This window comes from Archocentrus centrarchus, chromosome 14, assembly GCF_007364275.1.
Source record: "Archocentrus centrarchus isolate MPI-CPG fArcCen1 chromosome 14, fArcCen1, whole genome shotgun sequence".
Classification (NCBI taxonomy): Eukaryota; Metazoa; Chordata; class Actinopteri; order Cichliformes; family Cichlidae; genus Archocentrus; species Archocentrus centrarchus.
In genome coordinates this window covers 823,743-842,333 of record NC_044359.1, presented here as the reverse complement: position 1 = coordinate 842,333, position 18,591 = coordinate 823,743, and the positions used below count along the sequence as shown (strand labels likewise).

General features: G+C 41.8%; 1 protein-coding gene and 1 pseudogene across 1 annotated transcript; one reads left to right on the top strand and one right to left on the bottom strand.

Moving 5' to 3' along the window:
* The window catches only part of LOC115791921 (GTPase IMAP family member 8-like), a 263,474-nt pseudogene that overhangs the window by 201,768 nt on the left and 43,115 nt on the right, over nt 1–18,591 (top strand).
* On the bottom strand, nt 6,675–11,576 carry LOC115791934 (GTPase IMAP family member 9-like). Its single transcript, XM_030746234.1, has 2 exons — nt 11,492–11,576; nt 6,675–7,670 (listed from the first exon to the last, which is right to left on the bottom strand). The coding sequence occupies exons 1-2, from the start codon at nt 11,499–11,501 to the stop codon at nt 6,841–6,843; spliced, it is 840 nt and encodes a 279-aa protein (XP_030602094.1). The 5' UTR covers nt 11,502–11,576; the 3' UTR covers nt 6,675–6,840.

Below are 18,591 nucleotides of genomic sequence, written 5' to 3'. Positions count from 1 at the left end.
AACCGCTAGCTAGAACACTGCGCACATGCACACACACACACACACACACACACACAAGTGTGTTTTGCTATCTTTGTGGGGAATTTCCATTGACTTCCATTCATTTCTACAGCCTAAACCTTACCTTTACCCTTTTCCTAACCCTAACCATCACATACCTAACCCTAACCCTAACCTAAACTCAATTCATACCTTAGCCCTAACTCTGACCCCTGACCCAAAAACAGGGTTTCCCCTTGTGGGGACAAGGTTTCAGTCCCCACAAGGAGCAATTGGTCCCCACAACGTAGTATATGTCAGGAAAATTGTCCCCACAAGGTATTATAAACATACGCACACCCACACACACACACACACACACACAGAGCCGGCCCGAGGCATAGGCGACATATGCGGCTGCATAGCAAGCTCACCTACATTTGTGATGAAACTTTGTTCTTTTTTTAACATGCCGGTGTCCTAAAAGTTAGAAGAAACCACCTCTTCATATTTGTACAGTGAAGAGGTTGTTGTATATTTGTAACAACACTAATTTAATGAGTAGGCCACTTGCTGACTGACTGCGTGTGTCAGCTGAATTCAGGTAGTTTGGGCAGGCTGCGCATCAGCAGCGCTCCAGGTGACCTGATGGTCCGTCAGTTTTGGTCATTTGTGGATGAAGCTACGAAACAGAAAAGTGTCAGAAAGGAGCTGTCCCTGTGAGGCAGAGAGGAGGGAAAGGAGAAGATTAGAGGAAGAAAAAAGACAAAGGTATGTTTCCATGAGCAATTACAACCTGTTTAGTTTGTAACCAGCTCTAAACATACCTAGCTATCGCTAGCTGTCTAAGTGTGGTATTTATCATGTCGCTGTGTGTCTGTCAAAAACAAGCTGTCAGCCTGTGTCACCGTCCTTACTCTGTTACTATGTCTGTGTAGATTCTCAGTCATCCAGGTCATAGTATCTCTGGAGCTTGAAAAAGGCGACTGGACTGCTTTTTGTTTCTTGAAGACGTTTCACCTCTCATCCGAAAGGCTTCTTCAGTTCTCAACCAAATGGTGGAGAGACCCAGGTATTTAAACCCCTGCGGGCGTAGTCCCCTGGAGGTGGTTATGACCCTCTATTGATCATGTGCGTGAACACATGTGCCCAGGTGTGAAGGGGGCGTGGGTCATATTTAATCAGTGGTTTCAGTTGAAACCAATTTAGGACTCCGCTCCATTGTTTCCTGTGGCCTATTGAGGTCACTGGAACAAAGGTGTGAATGGGGGTTGAGACGTCTGGGAAGGGAGCTCAGGACAGCACTGTAAGCGGGGGAAAGTTGGTGACGTAATCCACCTCCTCTGTTCAATGATGGTTGTTCACAGTGGACATAGATGGCTTCTTTCACTCCTCTTTCAAACCATCTGTTTTCCCTGTCCAAAATGTGAACATTGGCATCCTCAAAAGAGTGCCCTTTGACCTTCAGATGCAGATGTACTGCTGAATCTTGTCCTGTCGAGGTGGCTCTTCTATGTTGTGCCATTCGTTTGTGAAGAGGCTGTTTGGTTTCACCAATGTAGAGGTCCGAGCACTCTTCACTGCACTGAACAGCATACACTACATCGCTGATCCAAGCATGACATCTCAGTATACTTCAAACCAAGTCACACCCTAAGACAAAAACTGGTTCATCCCAAGGACAAACCCGCCAAACACAAGATCAGCGATGTAGTGTCTGCTGTTCAGTGCAGTGAAGAGTGCAAAACAGATGCTCGAAACATCTGGGAGAGGACAGCCAATTGATCCAAACTCAACTCAGCAAAAAGAACACAAAGATTATATAGGCTTGGTAAAACCCCCCACATTCCTAACTTCCCATATATGGCTATGAAAACAACTTCAACCTATACCTTATACTGGACATCTGGTCAATTCCTTATATGGAAGCAAGAGAGCCTGCCAGGGGCCATCTATGCATTCCTTTGAGCTGCATCTCAAGTTACCCTTTTGCACAAACCAACAAAGGCTTTAAGGAAAGAGACCATATATACATATATAGCATTTAACATAGCAGTACAGACACCACAGGTGTTTCATTGTTTCTGCTTTGTTCTCCTGTTAAGTGGATTTAGTCCTGGTCTCTGTTCCTTGTGCTGTAGTTTAAGTCCTCCTCTTGTGTCTAGTTATGATCTTGTGCTCTAGTGTAGGTGTTGTAGTCCCTCAGTGTGTCTGCTTCCCTGTGTTGAGTCAAGTCAGTATTTGTTTCCATGTCTACTTCCTGTTTTACTTTGTATCGTATTCAGTTTTACTCCCCTTGTCTTGTTCTGCTGTGCTCCCTGCTGTGTCCTCTCTCCATGATCACCTCATGTGTGTATCGTCTGTGTCCTCCTGTTCTTTGTCACATCGTCTCACTCAGGTGTGTTTCCTGGTTCAGTGTCCCTGAATATTCCTAGTTGTTGACCTATTAGCTCCAGGTGAGCTTTCTGGTTTCCTTGTACCTGATGCGCATCCAGAAACAAAGTTGTGTATTTCTGAGTTCATGCTTTCCCTCCTGAGTCCTGTGTTTGGGTCCTTATCCTGCCACACTGCAGAATCATGACTCTTATATGTCAGGGCTGTTCAGTAGTTACCAGGTTCAGTGGATGGGACATGCTAGCTGGGCATATCTTGGTTTTATTCATGTTCAGACATAACTGCATTTGTGAGGTGTGGTGGTTTATCCTGGTTCAATCACTGTTCCTGTGGTGACAGCGTTTTGTTGTTTTCACACTGTGGTCAGGTTGCATGGATAGACTATTGGACCTCACTTTTATGCCCCATTTGTGCTCTTGGGGTGCCACTATGCCATTTTGTGGTATAGCAACATAATAACATTTACAGTACTGAGCCCAATTGTTGACCACTTGTGTTTGATATTATTCTGTTGATGCTCAGCAATTCTGTATGCTGCATAACTATTATTTATATATTACAAATGGCTTATTTACTAGTCTGTAATTAGGTGCATTTGCACAGTTATGCAAAAATAAAGATCTTTTAGATGAAAAGAGCATGTCCAACATGCCCAAAAGCAGGTCAAATACCTTAAATCATGTATTTCCTATAAAGTCTATGCCCTCTAGATCGGATATGGAATGCATTCAACTATGTGGACAAAGTTTTACAATATGTATCAAATACATTGTTTTTCAATGGGCTGAGACTGAAACAGCAATGCATCCCAAAAAATTAATATTCAACTTCAACCTTTCAGCATTAATAACAGTTAGGCTCAGGAGACAATGAAGTGGAATATGGGGGGGCCCCCAAATCAAATTTTGCTTAGGGCCCCTTCAAGGCTTGGGCCAGCTCTGCACACAAACACACACACACACACACACACACACACACACACACACACACACACACACACACACACACACACACACACACACACACACACACACAGCGCCATCCGCATCCTCTCAACATTTACTGTGTTCATGTGTGCAGATCACTTATTCATGGACTTATAAAATACAAGACTTATATGACATAACTTACGACTGTCTTTAAACGGGGACAGGAGGAGGGGAGGTGAAGGAGTGCAGGGGCACCTAATCAGCGCTGCGCCTCTGTTACTGATCATGTCATATGCACAGCTGTTAAATACAGAAAATGCAACTAGAGAAATATTTTCCCACATTGTTCTGGCGCCCCCCTCTTGTGCGGCGCCCTTATGCATTGCATATAGTGCATACCCCCTTTTTGCGCCACTGCTAGAAGTAATAAATGCATGAATTAGCTTTTCAGCATCACTCTGAGAAAGGATGTTTCTAATTTTAGAAATATTGCACAAATGCAAAAAAGCGGTCCTACATATTTGTTTAATATGTGCATTGAAGGACATATCCTGGTCAAAAATGACTCCAATATTTCTCACAGTGTTACTGGAGGCCAAAGTAATGCCATCCAGAGTAAGTATCTGGTTAGACACCATGTTTCTAAGATTTGTGGGGCCGAGAACAAGAATTTCAGTTTTATCTGAATTTAGAAGCAGGAAATTAGAGGTCATCCAGGCCTTTATGTCTTTAAGACATTCCTGCAGCTTAACTAATTAATGTGTGTCATCTGGCTTCATTGATAGATAAAACTGAGTATCATCTGCATAACAATAAAAATGTATGCAGTGCTTTCTAATAATACTGCCTAAGGGAAGCATGTATAATGTAAATAGAATTGGTCCTAGCACAGAACCCTGTGGAACTCCATAATTAACCTTAGTGTGTGAAGAAGACTCCCCATTTACATGAACAAATTGGAGTCTATGAGATAAATATGATTCAAACCACTGCAGTGCAGTACCTTGAAAGGAGACATCATGCTTTTAAATCCTTCCTTTTCATATGTAAATCATTCACTTGTGGTCTATATAAAGTAGAACTGCAACGCTTTGGTCTGAATTCCTCGTTATCGTAGCTCCACAGACCCCTCTTTTACACCTGTTCTGAGGTGCGTCTTAGAACAGCTCGTTTTGGTGCGGTCTCTTTAAATGTGAATGAGACATTTCACGCCGTTTTTGTAGTTTGGTAGCAGCAATACGATTAGCTACCGACTGAGAAACAAGCACGTTGAAGAGGCTCTGATGCTGGGGGGTGATGTAAGGAATCTTGTGGGTTAATACACCCAACAACCGAATATTTAGACCTGTTTACTTGCAACTTCGACAAAACTGAACTTGGACTACAAAATCACTGCGAGAAAAAAATGGCAGATTCACGAAATTGGTAAGCCCGAAATCCATGTCCTTGTTTAGCAGTTCCACAGGAAATACTGTGACGCAAGAGGAAAGAAAATGTAACAGGGACTAGAGAAAACTGAACAGACTGAAAAATATGACCCAAAAGAATATAAAGATATCTACACAGCACCGGGACAGAATGCTAGTCTCTAATCTCTGTAATAAAATGTTATGGTCAACACTATCAAATGTTGTCATTTTCAGCATCTACATGGTTGTTAAAATCACCCACTATAATTATTTTATCTGAACTGAGCACTAAATCAGATAAAAAGTCTGAGAAATCAGACAGAAACTCTGATGCCCACCGCTGAGGAACCGGTTTGCGTGCCAGTGCTCGTGCTGTTCCCAATGAACCGGCGAAACACTTAAGAACGGGCCCGTGTTCCCACCACGTTTCTGTGAACTGCTCCTTTACGTATGAGTGTGGGCGGGTCCTCGTCTGGACACGAAGCCGAAGCGCACAAACGTGGGAGAACACGCTCTCCTTTCTTGCGCTGCAAATACGTTTTAGGGTCCAAACCAAACTACTGCAGCATCTGTGTGCAGCACAGAGGGAAACACAGACAGAGATTAGAGCAAGACGACAAGTACGCACTTTGTGTCCTTTTATCTGTGATATGAACTGATACAAAGCAGCAAGTTCAGCCTTAGAGCCCAACCTAATTCACAGCCGTGAAAATCGCTTCACTTTTCTCATGTAATACACATGTAATATGGTAGAAAACTTAATGTTGAGACGGCAGAGTCACGCCCTTCTGCCGCTTTCGGCACATGTTCGTGGTTCGAGACCAGCTAGTTTGTGGGGCCGGAATTGAACCCGTTTTTCGGACGAGCACCCGCCTAACAGTTCAAATTACGGCACGGGCTCCAGAACCCTGTTGGTGGGATAGAGGCCTGAGTAAGGACCAGGTGGACGATAGACAATAACAAATAAAACAGGTTTTTGAGTTTACCAATTAGGATGGACAAGACTAAGAGTCAGGCTTTCAAAAGAATGAAAACTTTGTCTGGGTCTGTGATTAATTAATAAGCTGGAATTGAAGATTGCAGCTAATCCTCCTCCTCGACCTGTGCTTCGAGCATTCTGACAGTTACTGTGACTCGGGGGTGTTGATTCATTTAAACTAACATATTCATCCTGCTGTAACCAGGTTTCTGTAAGGCAGAATAAATCAATATGTTGATCAATTATTAAATCATTTACTAACAGGGACTTGGAAGAGAGAGACCTAATGTTTAATAATCCACATTTAATTGTTTTATTCTTTGGTGCAGTTGATGAAGCTGTATTATTTATTGTTTTTGAATTTTTATGCTTAAATAGCTTTTTGCTGATTTTAGCTTTGTTTTTTGGTGGTCTGGGAGCAGGCACCGACTCTATGGGGATGGGGTTTTGGGGGGATGGCAGGAGGAGAGAAGCTGCAGAGAGGCGTGTAAGACTGCAACTCTGCTTCCTGGTCTCAGTGTGGGATTAAGCAGCTCCATCCCACCCAGCCAGCCTGCTTTCCCTGCTGCTTGGGATCGGTACTTTACCTTTTACTTTTACTCCCTCCAGTTTTACACAAATATCTATACTTTCTACTCCTTACATTTACAAGCAGAAAAAAAAAATCTACTTAAGTACAGTAACAAAGTATTTGTACTTCATTATTTCCCACCTCTGAAATAAGCATGTAATAATGTAAATCTGTCTGAAGCCATTTTGAGTTTCATGGGCTTCTTGGTTTTAATGTCACACTAAGGACACATTTACACATGTACACCCTGTACAGGCTGCCAGTGTCCAGCCTGCAGCAGGTCTAACACAGACAGACAGACAACCATTAACACTCACATTCACACCAAGAGTGTGGATAACAGTGATAAATATTTATTATGCTGAGATCAAACAGATACTGACATTTATTATTTTAATTCAAGAAATCAGGTTCAGTGTAATCAGACTCGTGTTGTTAGGCAAAGACCCTGCAAAAATCTAATGTATTGATTGTTCTGAACTACAGATTTATAAAGTTATGCAGTAATCACATGATAATTAATAATGATTAACACAGTCACAGAAAGCTGGTGAAAATTTCATCAAATTAAAATAGTTTTCACAGTATAACACATTCTCCCTGCTTTGCTGCTACAACTGTTGCTCCCACTGCTGCTCCCAGAGCTGCTCCCACTGGACCCAAGACACTTCCAACCCCTGCTCCTATCCCAGCACCCTTCAGGAACTTGTTCTTCCTCTCTGCACGTCTTCTTGCTTCTTCTTCTGCCAGCTGTGCATTTTCTCTCAGAAGTCGTTCCATCTCGTTTCTGATGGCTCTTTCAGCCTCCTGGAGCATCTCATTGGTGTAGTATCTTCTTCCATTGCTCTGAACCATCCTACTGATTTTAACCAGCAGCTCTCTGACCTGAGAGGGATCCTCACTTCTGTTGTTAAAAACATGATATCTTCCACCGCACTGCTGGATGAAGTCATGCAGAGCTTCATGTTCAGTAATTAATGTTTCTATCTTGACTCCACCTGCTTTCAGATCGTCTCCACGGGTGAACAGGACCATAGTGTAATGTGCTGCTCCTTCTCCAAATATCTTCTGAATAATTGTCAATGTTTTTTTTTCTTCTTCTGTGAATCTGTCTGTTTTGATCACAACCAGAAACACATGAGGACCAGGAGCAGCAAAGGAGATGCATCTACCAACTTCTCTCTTCACCTGCTCTTCAGGCCTCCTGTTGTCAAACAGACCTGGAGTATCAACTACAGCCAGGATCTGACCATCCACCTGACCTGTTACTTTCTGACACTCTGATGTCACTGAAGAAATAGAAGATTTAGATTCAAAAGCATTTCGTCCCAAGATGGTGTTTCCTGATGCACTCTTCCCAACTCCAGTTTTCCCAACAAGCACCATCCTCAGGTGGAGGTCCTCCACATCTGCCAAAGAAGACAAACAGATTACTCACATAGGACAGTTACACATACAGAATTAGGAGTGGAGTGACCATCAGCCACCTCCTGTACATGGAGGACAACAGTAAGTAAGTAAGTAAGTAAAAATTTGTTTGTATAGCACATTTCAGCGGCAAGGCATTTCAAAGTGCTTTACATCATAAAATCATCAAACACATGTACGGAAAAATCATTAAAAGTATTAAAAACATCAATTACACAGTAAATCATCGAAACATCAGAATCATCACACAAAATCATTAAACCATCAAGCAGATCCACATGATAATCATAGGGAGATGGTCAATGTGTAATAAGATATTTTGTTTAGAGCAGCTTTCACCCAGGTTTGTTTGTGGACTACTAATCAAAGGCAGCTCTAAACAGCCTTGATTTAAAGGAAGTTAGTGTTTCCGCTGTTTTGCAGTTTTCTGGGAGTTTGTTCCAGATTAAAGGTGCATAAAAACTGAAAGCTTCTTCTCCATGTTTGCTTCTGGTTCTGGGGATACAAAGTAGACTGGAACCAGAAGACCTGAGTGCTCTGGAAGGTTGATACGATGATAGTAAGTCTTTAATGTATTGTGGAGCTAAACTGTTCAGCAATTTATAAACTAATAACAAGTATTTTAAAGTCTAGTCTCTGAGCTACAGGCAGCCAGTTAAGGACTTTAAAACCGGGGTGATGTGCTCTATTTTTCTAGTCTTGGTGAGAACACGAGCAGCAGCATTTTGGATTAGCTGCAGCTGTCTGATTGATTTTTTTGGCAGACCTGTGAAGATACTGTTGACATCAAACTGTATGCCGAGTGAGCCATCGACTCAATGATCCACCTGACCAGGATTTACAGAGAGGACATCGGGATGTCATTCCGACTGGATAAGTGTGGCTGGATTTTTGCAAAGAGAGGGAAGGGGATTCGGAGTGAAGGGGTGGAGTTGTCAGAAAGCAGAGTAGGAGATAAACAGGACAGCTACAAGTACCTGGCTGTGGTTCCCACAGACCCAGGAGAACCATGATGCAAAGGTGAGCCTCAGCCAAATACCTCCAGAGGGTAAGATGGGTGCTGAGAAGCCACCACAACAGTAGGAATAAGATCCAAACCATAATACATGAATACATGCCCTACCAGTAATCAGATACACAGCTGGAATAATAAGTTGGCCACAGGAAGACATAGATGCTAATTTCTAGAGATGAATTTCGAAGCACTTTGGGAGCCAATGTGGAAAAAAGACTCCTTTGTTTCTCAGTCTCTGCCATGGTCCCGAGTCTTTGAGCTGGGGTTTTGACTTTATGGATTTATGGTTTGTCTTTAGCTTTGTGATGGGATTTCAGTCTTTGTTGGTGGGTTGAGTCTGTTTCCTTGTGCTTGTGGGTTTTTTCATTCTGTGCCTCAGTCCCTTGCTTGGTTTCCCTTGGTTTGTTAGTTCCCTTTGTATTCCCATTCTCTCCCTTCTGTCTTGTTTCTGTCATGTTCTCATTTGTAAGTTAATCATCTGTTACTTCCTGTGTAACCTTATACCACTGAACATGTCGAATGCGACACAGCATTTGACATGTTCGACACGGTATATGGCTGTGAAGTGCATTTTCTGAGCTTTCAGGAACCATTTGAATTTTATCGATAGGACAAATGGTCACGGAGTTACGTAAGAAGTCGACTCCGTGCTGATATGCTACGTCTTAACCAGCTGTTCGCCACTAGTAAGGGCAAGTAACCGGCGCTTCAGCGGCGATCGCCTGGCGTTATAGGATTACATTTGGTGCTCTTTTGTCTCTTGTACTTTGCTTCTAGTCTACTGTTTTGTTTTTCCTCATTTGTTCCCACTGTGTCTCCCACCTATTTGCTCTCCTCCTCATTACATTGTGTAAATACTCATCTGCCTTCACTCACACATGAACCTGAGTAACATCCATTCTTAATATGGGGTTTAATATGATGTGGGCCCATCCTCAGCAGCTATAACAGCTTCAGCTCTTCTGGGAAGGCTTTCCACAGGTTTAGGAGTGTTTATGGGAATTTCTGACCATTCTTCCAGAAGCACCTCTGTGAGGTCAGACACTGATGTTGGAGAGAAGACCTGGCTCACAGTCTCCGCTCTAATCCATCCCAAAGGTGTTCTATCAGGCTGAGGTCAGGACTCTGTGCAGGCCAGTCAAGTTCTTCCACACCAAACTGGCTCATCCATGTCTTTATGGAGCTGCTTTGTGCACTGGTGTCATGATCCTGGGTCCTTTGACCCAGCATTTAAGTTGCATTTAGTTGTCACCTGTGTCTCCTTGTGGTGTTAGTGTCATACTGTTCACCTGTGTTTCCCTGATGGGTCTTGTTCCCTCATCAGCCCTCGTGCATTTAAGTCCTGTGTTTTCCCCTGCTTGTTGTTGCGTCCTTGTAGTCGTAGTTGTCATCGTCGGTCCCTGTGTGTTCCCTGTGTTCCTTGTGGTTTTCAGCAGTAAAGCTGAGTTTTTTGAGTTTACACCTGAGTAAGTGTCCTGCATTAGGGTCCTCACTCTGCCTGCCGCACAACATTGCATGAGAACTGGTGTGCAGTCATGTTGGGGCCATCCCCAAACTGTTCCACAGAGTTGGAGCATCAAATTGTCCCAAATGTCTTGGTATGCTGAAGCATTAAGAGTTCCTTTCACTGGAACTAAGGGGCCGAGCCCAACTCCTGAAGAACACCCCCACACCATAACCCCCCCTCCACCAAACTTTACACTTGGCACAATGCAGTCAGACAGGTACCGTTCCCCTGGCAACCACCGAACCCAGACTCCTCCATCAGATTGGCAGATGGAGAAGTGTGATTCATCCCTCCAGAGATCACGTCTCCACTGCTCTAGAGTCCAGTGGCGGCGTGCTTTACACCACTGCATCAACGCTTTGCATTGAGCTTGGTGATGGAAGGCTTGGATGCAGCTGCTCGGCCATGGAAACTGTTTTTAGGTCCTCTTCTCCTGTGTGTGTCACAGAGAAAGTTCAAACCCAATTCTTTAGTGTTGGTCATTCAAAGAGAGGCCAGCAGTGGAAAAAGAATCCAGACAGGGAGCAGGTAGAGGTCCATGAAAGAGTTCAGAAGGCTGAGGAGCTCTGCAAAGCTGGACTTTCAGGGAACAAAGCAGAGGAGTGTGTATGTACTGAGGTAGGGAACAGGTGTGGAAGAAAACAGGTGAGACTACTGAGGGAAGGAAGTCAAACTTACCGGAATACACGAGAACCAATGACTACCAAAATAAAAGAGGAAATAGCATCACAACAATCCAAAACCTCCACAGCATTCTAAAACCCGGAAGAGAAAGCTAACCACAATGTGCTGGAAGCTTACGAGAACTTAGAGTCAAACTGGCTGAACAGGATTACTGTTGGCACTTTATTCATCCAAAGGAAATCACCTGAGATCAATTTCATAGACGCCACTGAGCTTTCATTGCTTTTAGCAGGAATCAGCTGATATTCTTCAGGGAGAACAGTTCATGGTTCAGAGGTCAGTTACAGGCTCTGGACACTGGGTCTGCTCCACGTGGACGTTTCCTACTGTTAAAACACCCTTTCTTTGTCCCCACTGTCACCAGCTGCTGCTCCAAGAGGATGATCTCTCTGCCTGCATACCTCATATAACATTTATCACTGCATGAACCACCTTTCTGCACAATATAGAACTACAGACGCACAACTAATCCCAGCCCAGGCAAGCAGGTTCTCTGGATTTTAGAACATTGTATCCAAAGTGGACATGAACATGAATTTTCTTAAAGAAGTTTGCGTGAGCAGTAAAATGAGTGTAACAGTTGTAAATGTACTTACATGTGCCCATGTTTGTGTTGCTCTGGCTCCTTTCTTGCAGCTCTGTGTTGTGATGGGAATGCTGTCCTTCTCTTCAGAGTTAGAGCTGCTCCAGGGCAGATTCCAGAGAGAAGATGGCTCTCATTGGTTCTCTAAACCACCCACACAGTGATGTCACAGTGTGAACCACCTGTGATGACACACTCTGCCATAGACTACTTTGATGCTCTACTGTGAGTTCATTTTAGGTGCTTTTCATGAAGAGTGCAGCAGTCACTTGAGTGTGTGTTAAATGGAGGCTTTTATTGTGAAAGAGCAGGACAGTGACATCCTGATGGAGGAAAAGACACTTTCAGCTCTGCATATGCTTCACTTGAAGCATCTCAGAGTTTCAGTTCCAAATAAGACGTCTGGTTTAACCTAAGGTGAAAACAGCAGGAGGACACAGGTGTGATATCATCGCCCACAGTGTGGCTGTTTTCTGTGACTGATCCACTCTTTGTGTCGATGTGATGTGAATGAAAGCCGCTGTGCTGTAACACAAACACAGCGGCTCTGGGATTTCAGCTTTGCAGGGTGGGCCTAATCACTCGCTGCTGTTTATGCTGCTTATTAGAAGCTAAGAAACAATAAACTCAGGGTGCAAGGGGGAATAAGCAGGGATAATACCCCACCCCCACTCTTCAAAGCTTTTTGGGGGGTTTCAGTTCCACCTGCAGTTGACTTAAATCAGGTGCAGTAACCTCCTGTAACCTTTGTCCAACGGTTTTCACACTGTTACTCATCTGTCGTCCCATCAGTGAAGGTGACTATTATCCCTCTGTGACCTGACTAAAATTCCCCCTGAAGTGCTCAGCCTCTCCGGACCTGCAGGTTATACAGACTGTGACATCACTGTGTGGTTGGTATAGAGAACCAATGAGAGCTCTTCTCTCTGGAATCTGCCCTGAAGCTACTTCAACAAGTGTTGATGTGACAGCAGGAGTGCTGTTCCTGCATGTGATAGAGTGGCATTAAAGGCAGGCACAGTCCTCACAGTACAACACTGAGCTCATATGAAACCATTCAGCAGCAGGAAGGTAACAGCACAAACATGGCTGGCACACAGGCTCGTAAGTACATTTACAACGTTTATGCTGATTTACTGTTCAGACCGATGTTCTATAATAATGTCAGCCTTGATAAAGAGCTGAAAGACCACCAGTTTAACTGAACTGTGATCAGTTATTTCTGTGTCCTGTGTCTGTTTTTCCTGTCTCTCTGCTACCTTTTATTGTGAAATATTTATCTGAAGCACCACATCCTGTGAAGTTCATGCAGTGTTGGAAAAAGAAACCTTTTACAGCTTTTACAGGTGATCATTTTTTCTGAATACTTAAAGACCATGAAAGGCGTCTGCAGCCTGACTTTGACTGAAACTGATTGTAGGGGATTTCTTAGCTGCAGACAGTAATCCTGTTCAGCCAGTTTGACTCTAAGTTCTCGTAAGCTTCCAGCACATTGTAATTAGCTTTCTCTTCCTCATTTTTAGAAGAACATGGAGCTTTTGGATTCCTGTGATGTTTCATTTCAAGTTATTTCCTGCATTCCGGTAAGTTTTATATGTTGGACGTCAGATGTCAGAACTCAGGAGTGATATCATTCCTGAACTGAGTGTGTTCCAGTAGGAGAGTCAGAAAAGCAGGAAAAACAGTGTTTGTGACCTCAGTCCAATACCTCACTGTCAGCGATGGTTGCCCATCTGGTTCACGTGGAGTGCTGTGACCCACAGAAGAAGGGGCCTGAAAGCTGAAGGCTCTGCCTCCCATTCTACTCTTAAGTATCCTAGGAACCACAAGTAAGCCAGCAGTCTGAGAGAGAAGTGCTCTGTTGGGGTGATATGGGACTATGAGGTCTCTGACATAAGATGGGGCCTGATTATTCAAGACTTTGTAGGTGAGGAGAAGGATTTTAAATTCTATTCTAGATTTAACAGGGAGCCAATGAAGAGAAGCCAATATGGGAGAAATCTGCTCTCTCTTTCTAGTCCCTGTCAGTACTCTAGCTGCAGCATTTTGGATCAGCTGAAAGCTTTTCAGGGAGCTTTTAGGACAGCCTGATAATAATGAATTACAATAGTCCAGCCTAGAAGTAATAAACGCATGAATTAGCTTTTCAGCATCACTCTGAGAAAGGATGTTTCTAATTTTAGAAATGCAAAAAAGCGGTCCTACATATTTGTTTAATATGTGCATTGAAGGACATATCCTGGTCAAAAATGACTCAAAGATTTCTCACAGTGTTACTGGAGGCCAAAGTAATGCCATCCAGAGTAAGTATCTGGTTAGACATCATGTTTCTAAGATTTTTGGGGCTGAGAACAAGAACTTCAGTTTGATCTGAATTTAGAAGCAGGAAATTAGAGGTCATCCAGGCCTTAATGTCTTTAACCTCTTGACTGGCCACATCCCATCTGCGGGACATTTGTAGTTTGTTTTATAGACCCTTTTACTGTTTGTAAACAGTGACGATGTAGATAGTGATTCGCGTGCATTTTGAAAACAGAATTATGGCGGTGTTCAATAGCGTTTCAATCTACAAGAAGGGATTATCAATGAAAGATCATGAAAACTACCTGCAAAAATTAACTTTGACCACCAGCAACCAACTCCCCGATCTCGGTGGTACATTAGCAAGTGGTCCAGTGTCCATGGGCAGATATATACGTTTATTTTGTTGAAAAACCCAGTATATATACTAGAGAGAAATTACGCGCATATAAGTCAATGGAGGCTTACAATTATGTTTGCGGCCATGTACCGAACATCAAATATCAGGACACAGACTCGGAGTTTTGTGTCTTGAAGGCAGAAGTTCTTCCAAGTCAAAGACGAGGAAACAGGAGCGCTGTGTATGAGGCTCGGGTCATTGTAAACAAGTCAGAGAGCTACGTCCTCACAGCAGATTGTACCTGCATGGCAGCCTGAGTACTTCATCAAACTGATTTTCTAACCTGTTAAGAGTTTTCCAGCTGCAGATATTATTGATTTACTATGAAAAAATATATACTGTTGCAGTCACACTGTGAGACTCACTCAACCATTCATATGCTAGTCTGATCAGACTTTTGACTGGCACTGCATATTGGAATTGATTAAATATGATTAAATATTAATTTACAAAGCCTATCAGCTAATGCTGTTTACTTTAGATATTAGTATTTAAAGTATCTAAACCCGACATCCGGGTAACCAGAGTAGATAAATAACTTTACCTGATATAAAATGGGCGCTTCAAACGTGAGCATTTCTGATCGTGTCCTCAGTCCAATTTTTATCAATACATTTGATGGCTTGCAACCACAGACACCTCCGTTTTCTCTCAAACAGCCATGATCCTGTGGGATTTGGTACAACTTCAGTCCACTTTTGGTAGAGTAGAAATTCTGACAGCCAAACGTGCAACAGCAGACATTTTGATGCAGATATCGCTTTTAAATCACGTTTAAACGCTGCGCAGTCTCCTTGTTCTTATTGATTTGAATGGAGCAGCAGTTCACTTCTGTTGCCAAAATGTGCGCGCATCCTTTGATGACGTAGACTGTTAAAGGGTCTATATGGCAGGTTTGACCCTCCCTTTATCTTTATCTTTATTCACAAACCTTTAAGATGGATACATGTGCACAACACCGCACCTGTAAGATTTGCAAAAGGGGAAACTCCCAAGAAGCTGCTTTAGCTTATACAGGGACCCCAGGAACAAAAAAAACAAACAAAAAACATTACATTACAGTACAAAAACAATACAGTAATCCATACCCCCACACTAAAATCAAGTCAAAACATTTTTGTTATTTCACATCCTCCACACACATTCCATTACCTGATATCACACATTATTATTGTTTTGAATATAATATACACTTATCAAACCTTATCACATTTCATACTTCTTACAGCCGTACTCACAAAGCACACAAAAAAGAAACCTCAGTGTATTCGAGGTAACAAATTCATCCTTATACTTTCTATCCAGATATTATTAGGAAATTAAATTGGACATAATAATTAGATGATAATGGATTTGCATAAATTTATAAATATATACTGATTTTTATATCTGGTTTTACTGTTTGTTAAGTATAATGTTGTAATAGTTCATCTTTCAAAAGTTTCTTAAATATCTTTAGAGTAGATGATGTTTGTATTGTACTGTTAATTTCATTCCAGATCTCCAAACCTTTGCATGTGATGCTAAAACTTGTACATTTCAGTTTGAGTTTTTTCCCCTTCAGCTGATTTTTCCTTCTAGTATTGTGTTCGTGGGTTGGATAGATTATTGGAATAAGCTGGCAAAGTCTTTCATTTAGTTTGTGCACTACATTAAATATCATGCATGCATTATGAAGAGTGTTGCTCTCAGTGAGCTTCAGAAGCTTAAGCTTATAAAAAAGGGGATCGGGAGCATTGAACTCAGACCATGTTATGGCACGTATCACTTTCTTTTGCAAAGCAAGTAGTTTATCAAGATAGCTTGGATACGTGTTACACCATATGATATTGCAGTAATTCAAATGTGGTTCGAATAAGGTATGATACAACGTTATGAGAGCTTCAAGAGGGAGATAATGTCGAAGTCTATAAAACAAGCCAACCTGTTTAGATAATCGAGTTGTCAATTCATCAATATGCTTTTTGAAATTTAAGAACTCATCAATATATATTCCTAGAAATTTTGTGTGTTGAACTCTTTCAATGATCCTTCCGTTAATCTTGATATGTACATTTTCAATATTTTTACGATTTTTTATGGAACGGAATATAATACAGTGGATTTTATTAATGTTTAATGATAATTTATTACATTTAAGCCAGATATCTACTTTAGTTAATTCTTTATTAATTATATTTTGGAGATAATCCATATTTTTATGAGAAAAAAATAAGTTTGTGTCATCTGCAAAAATAATTTTGTGTAGTATATCTGATGAATTTATAAAGTCATTAAAGTAAATAATAAAAAGAAGAGGACCTAATATAGATCCTTGTGGTACACCACATTTAATTGTTTTTAATTGTGATTTGCTGCTGTGTATTTGTATGTAGTGCTCCCTTTCAAATAGATAGCTTCTGAACCAGTTAAGTGCAATGCCTCCAACACCATAATGCTCAAGTTTTCCCAACAAAATTTCAAAATTTATAGTATCAAATGCTTTCCATAAATCAAGGAAAATACCCACTCCACATTCACCATTTTCGACAGCGTCATTTATTTTCTCAATGAGATCAAGAATTGCCATGCACGTTGTACTCTTTTTCCTGAAGCCATACTGTGATGGAGTAAGTATGTCCAGCTTATCCAAGTACCCATACAGCCTATTATAAACAATTTTCTCAAATAATTCTCCCATTTTGATTGACACCTCATTTGGCCAATCATGTACCTGGCCACCCAAAATCACCTGACAAAGCTACATGACACCCTCTGGTTATTATTGGCTCTGTGAAACCCATTTTTTAACATGACTGGCTAAATAGGTGTCAATCAAAATGCGAGGGTCTAGCCTGCCATATAAAACTCACTTTAGATACTGTGGCTCCTCTGAAAAGGAAAGCTTCAAATCAGAAGTGCCTGACTCCGTGGTATAACTCACAAACGCACAGCTTAAAGCAGATAAAATGTAAGCTGGAGAGGGAATGGCGTCTCACTAAATTAGAAGATGCTCATTTTACTACAGAGATTAGAGCATGCTATAGGTATTAAAGGTACTAGATAGATAGATTTTTTTTTTTTATCCCAAAGGAAATTAGGGAAAAGAAGTATTGCCCCTGTCAGGAAATCAAACTCCGGTCTCCAGTGTGACAGGCAGGGATCTTCACCACTATACTAATGAGGACAACTAGGATTCAAACCACTGCAGTGCAGTACCTTTAATACCTATAGTATGCTCTAATCTCTGTAATAAAATGTTATGGTCAACAGTATCAAAGCTGCACTGAGGTCCAACAGGACAAGAACAGAGATGAGTCCACTGTCAGAGGCTGTAAGAAGATCATTGGTAACCTTCACTAATGCTGTTTCTGTACTGTGATGAATTCTGAAACCTGACTGAAACTCTTCAAATAAACCGTTCCTCTGCAGATGATCAGTTAGCTGTTTTACAACTACTCTTTCAAGAATCTTTGAGAGAAAAGGAAGGTTGGAGATTGGCCTATAATTAGCTAAGACAGCTGGGTCAGTGATGGCTTTTTAAGTAGAGGTTTAATTACAGCCACCTTGAAGGCCTGTAGTACACAGCCAACTAATAAAGACAGATTGATCATAGAATAAATATTGCCTAATTCGGATTGAAATGGCCCGTGGAATTTCATCCGACTTGTAAAAAATACGTCTTATGTGTAAGTCGGATAAAATCTGATTTTTCAAAAATATCAGACAGTTTGGGGTCTGATATCAAATGTCACGGCAATGTCTTTCTGCTTCATCTCTGGATTTGCTTCCACAAATTTTATAAATCTCATGGGGTGGCTGTAGCTCAGGAGGTAGAGCAGGTCACCTAAGGTTGGCGGTTCGATTCCTGGCTGCTCTGGGCTGCATGCCAAAGTACCTTTGGGCAAAATACTGAACCCCAAGTTGCTCTCCAATGCAAGATAATAAAAGCACTTAGCTTAGTTAATCATGGAAGTGCTTGTATGAATGGGTAAATGTAAAACGTGTCGTATAAGTGCTTTGAGTGCTCAGACAGACCAGAAAAGCAGTATATAAGAACTAGTCCATTTACCATATTTGTGGTTGTAAGTGCGAGTTTGTAGTTTAGACCTGACTCCTGCACTTGCCATGATTGTCTCCAGTGAAATGAACTGATTTGCCCAGTGGTGCCAATCCAGATGTCATGTGACTGAATAGACATTCAAGCGATGTCTAGGCACTGTTAGTGTGTGTAGTTGTGCATGAATGAGCCGATGCATGATGTTTACTCAGCTCAGGGGTGACAGAGCTTTTAGTGTTGCTGCTCCTAAACTATGGAACAACTTGCCGTTGCATATTAGGAGCGCTCCTTTATTGGTGACTTTTAAAACTGCTCTTAAGACACATTTTTATTCCCTGGCTTTTAATACATGCTGAGACTCGTTTTATTCGTT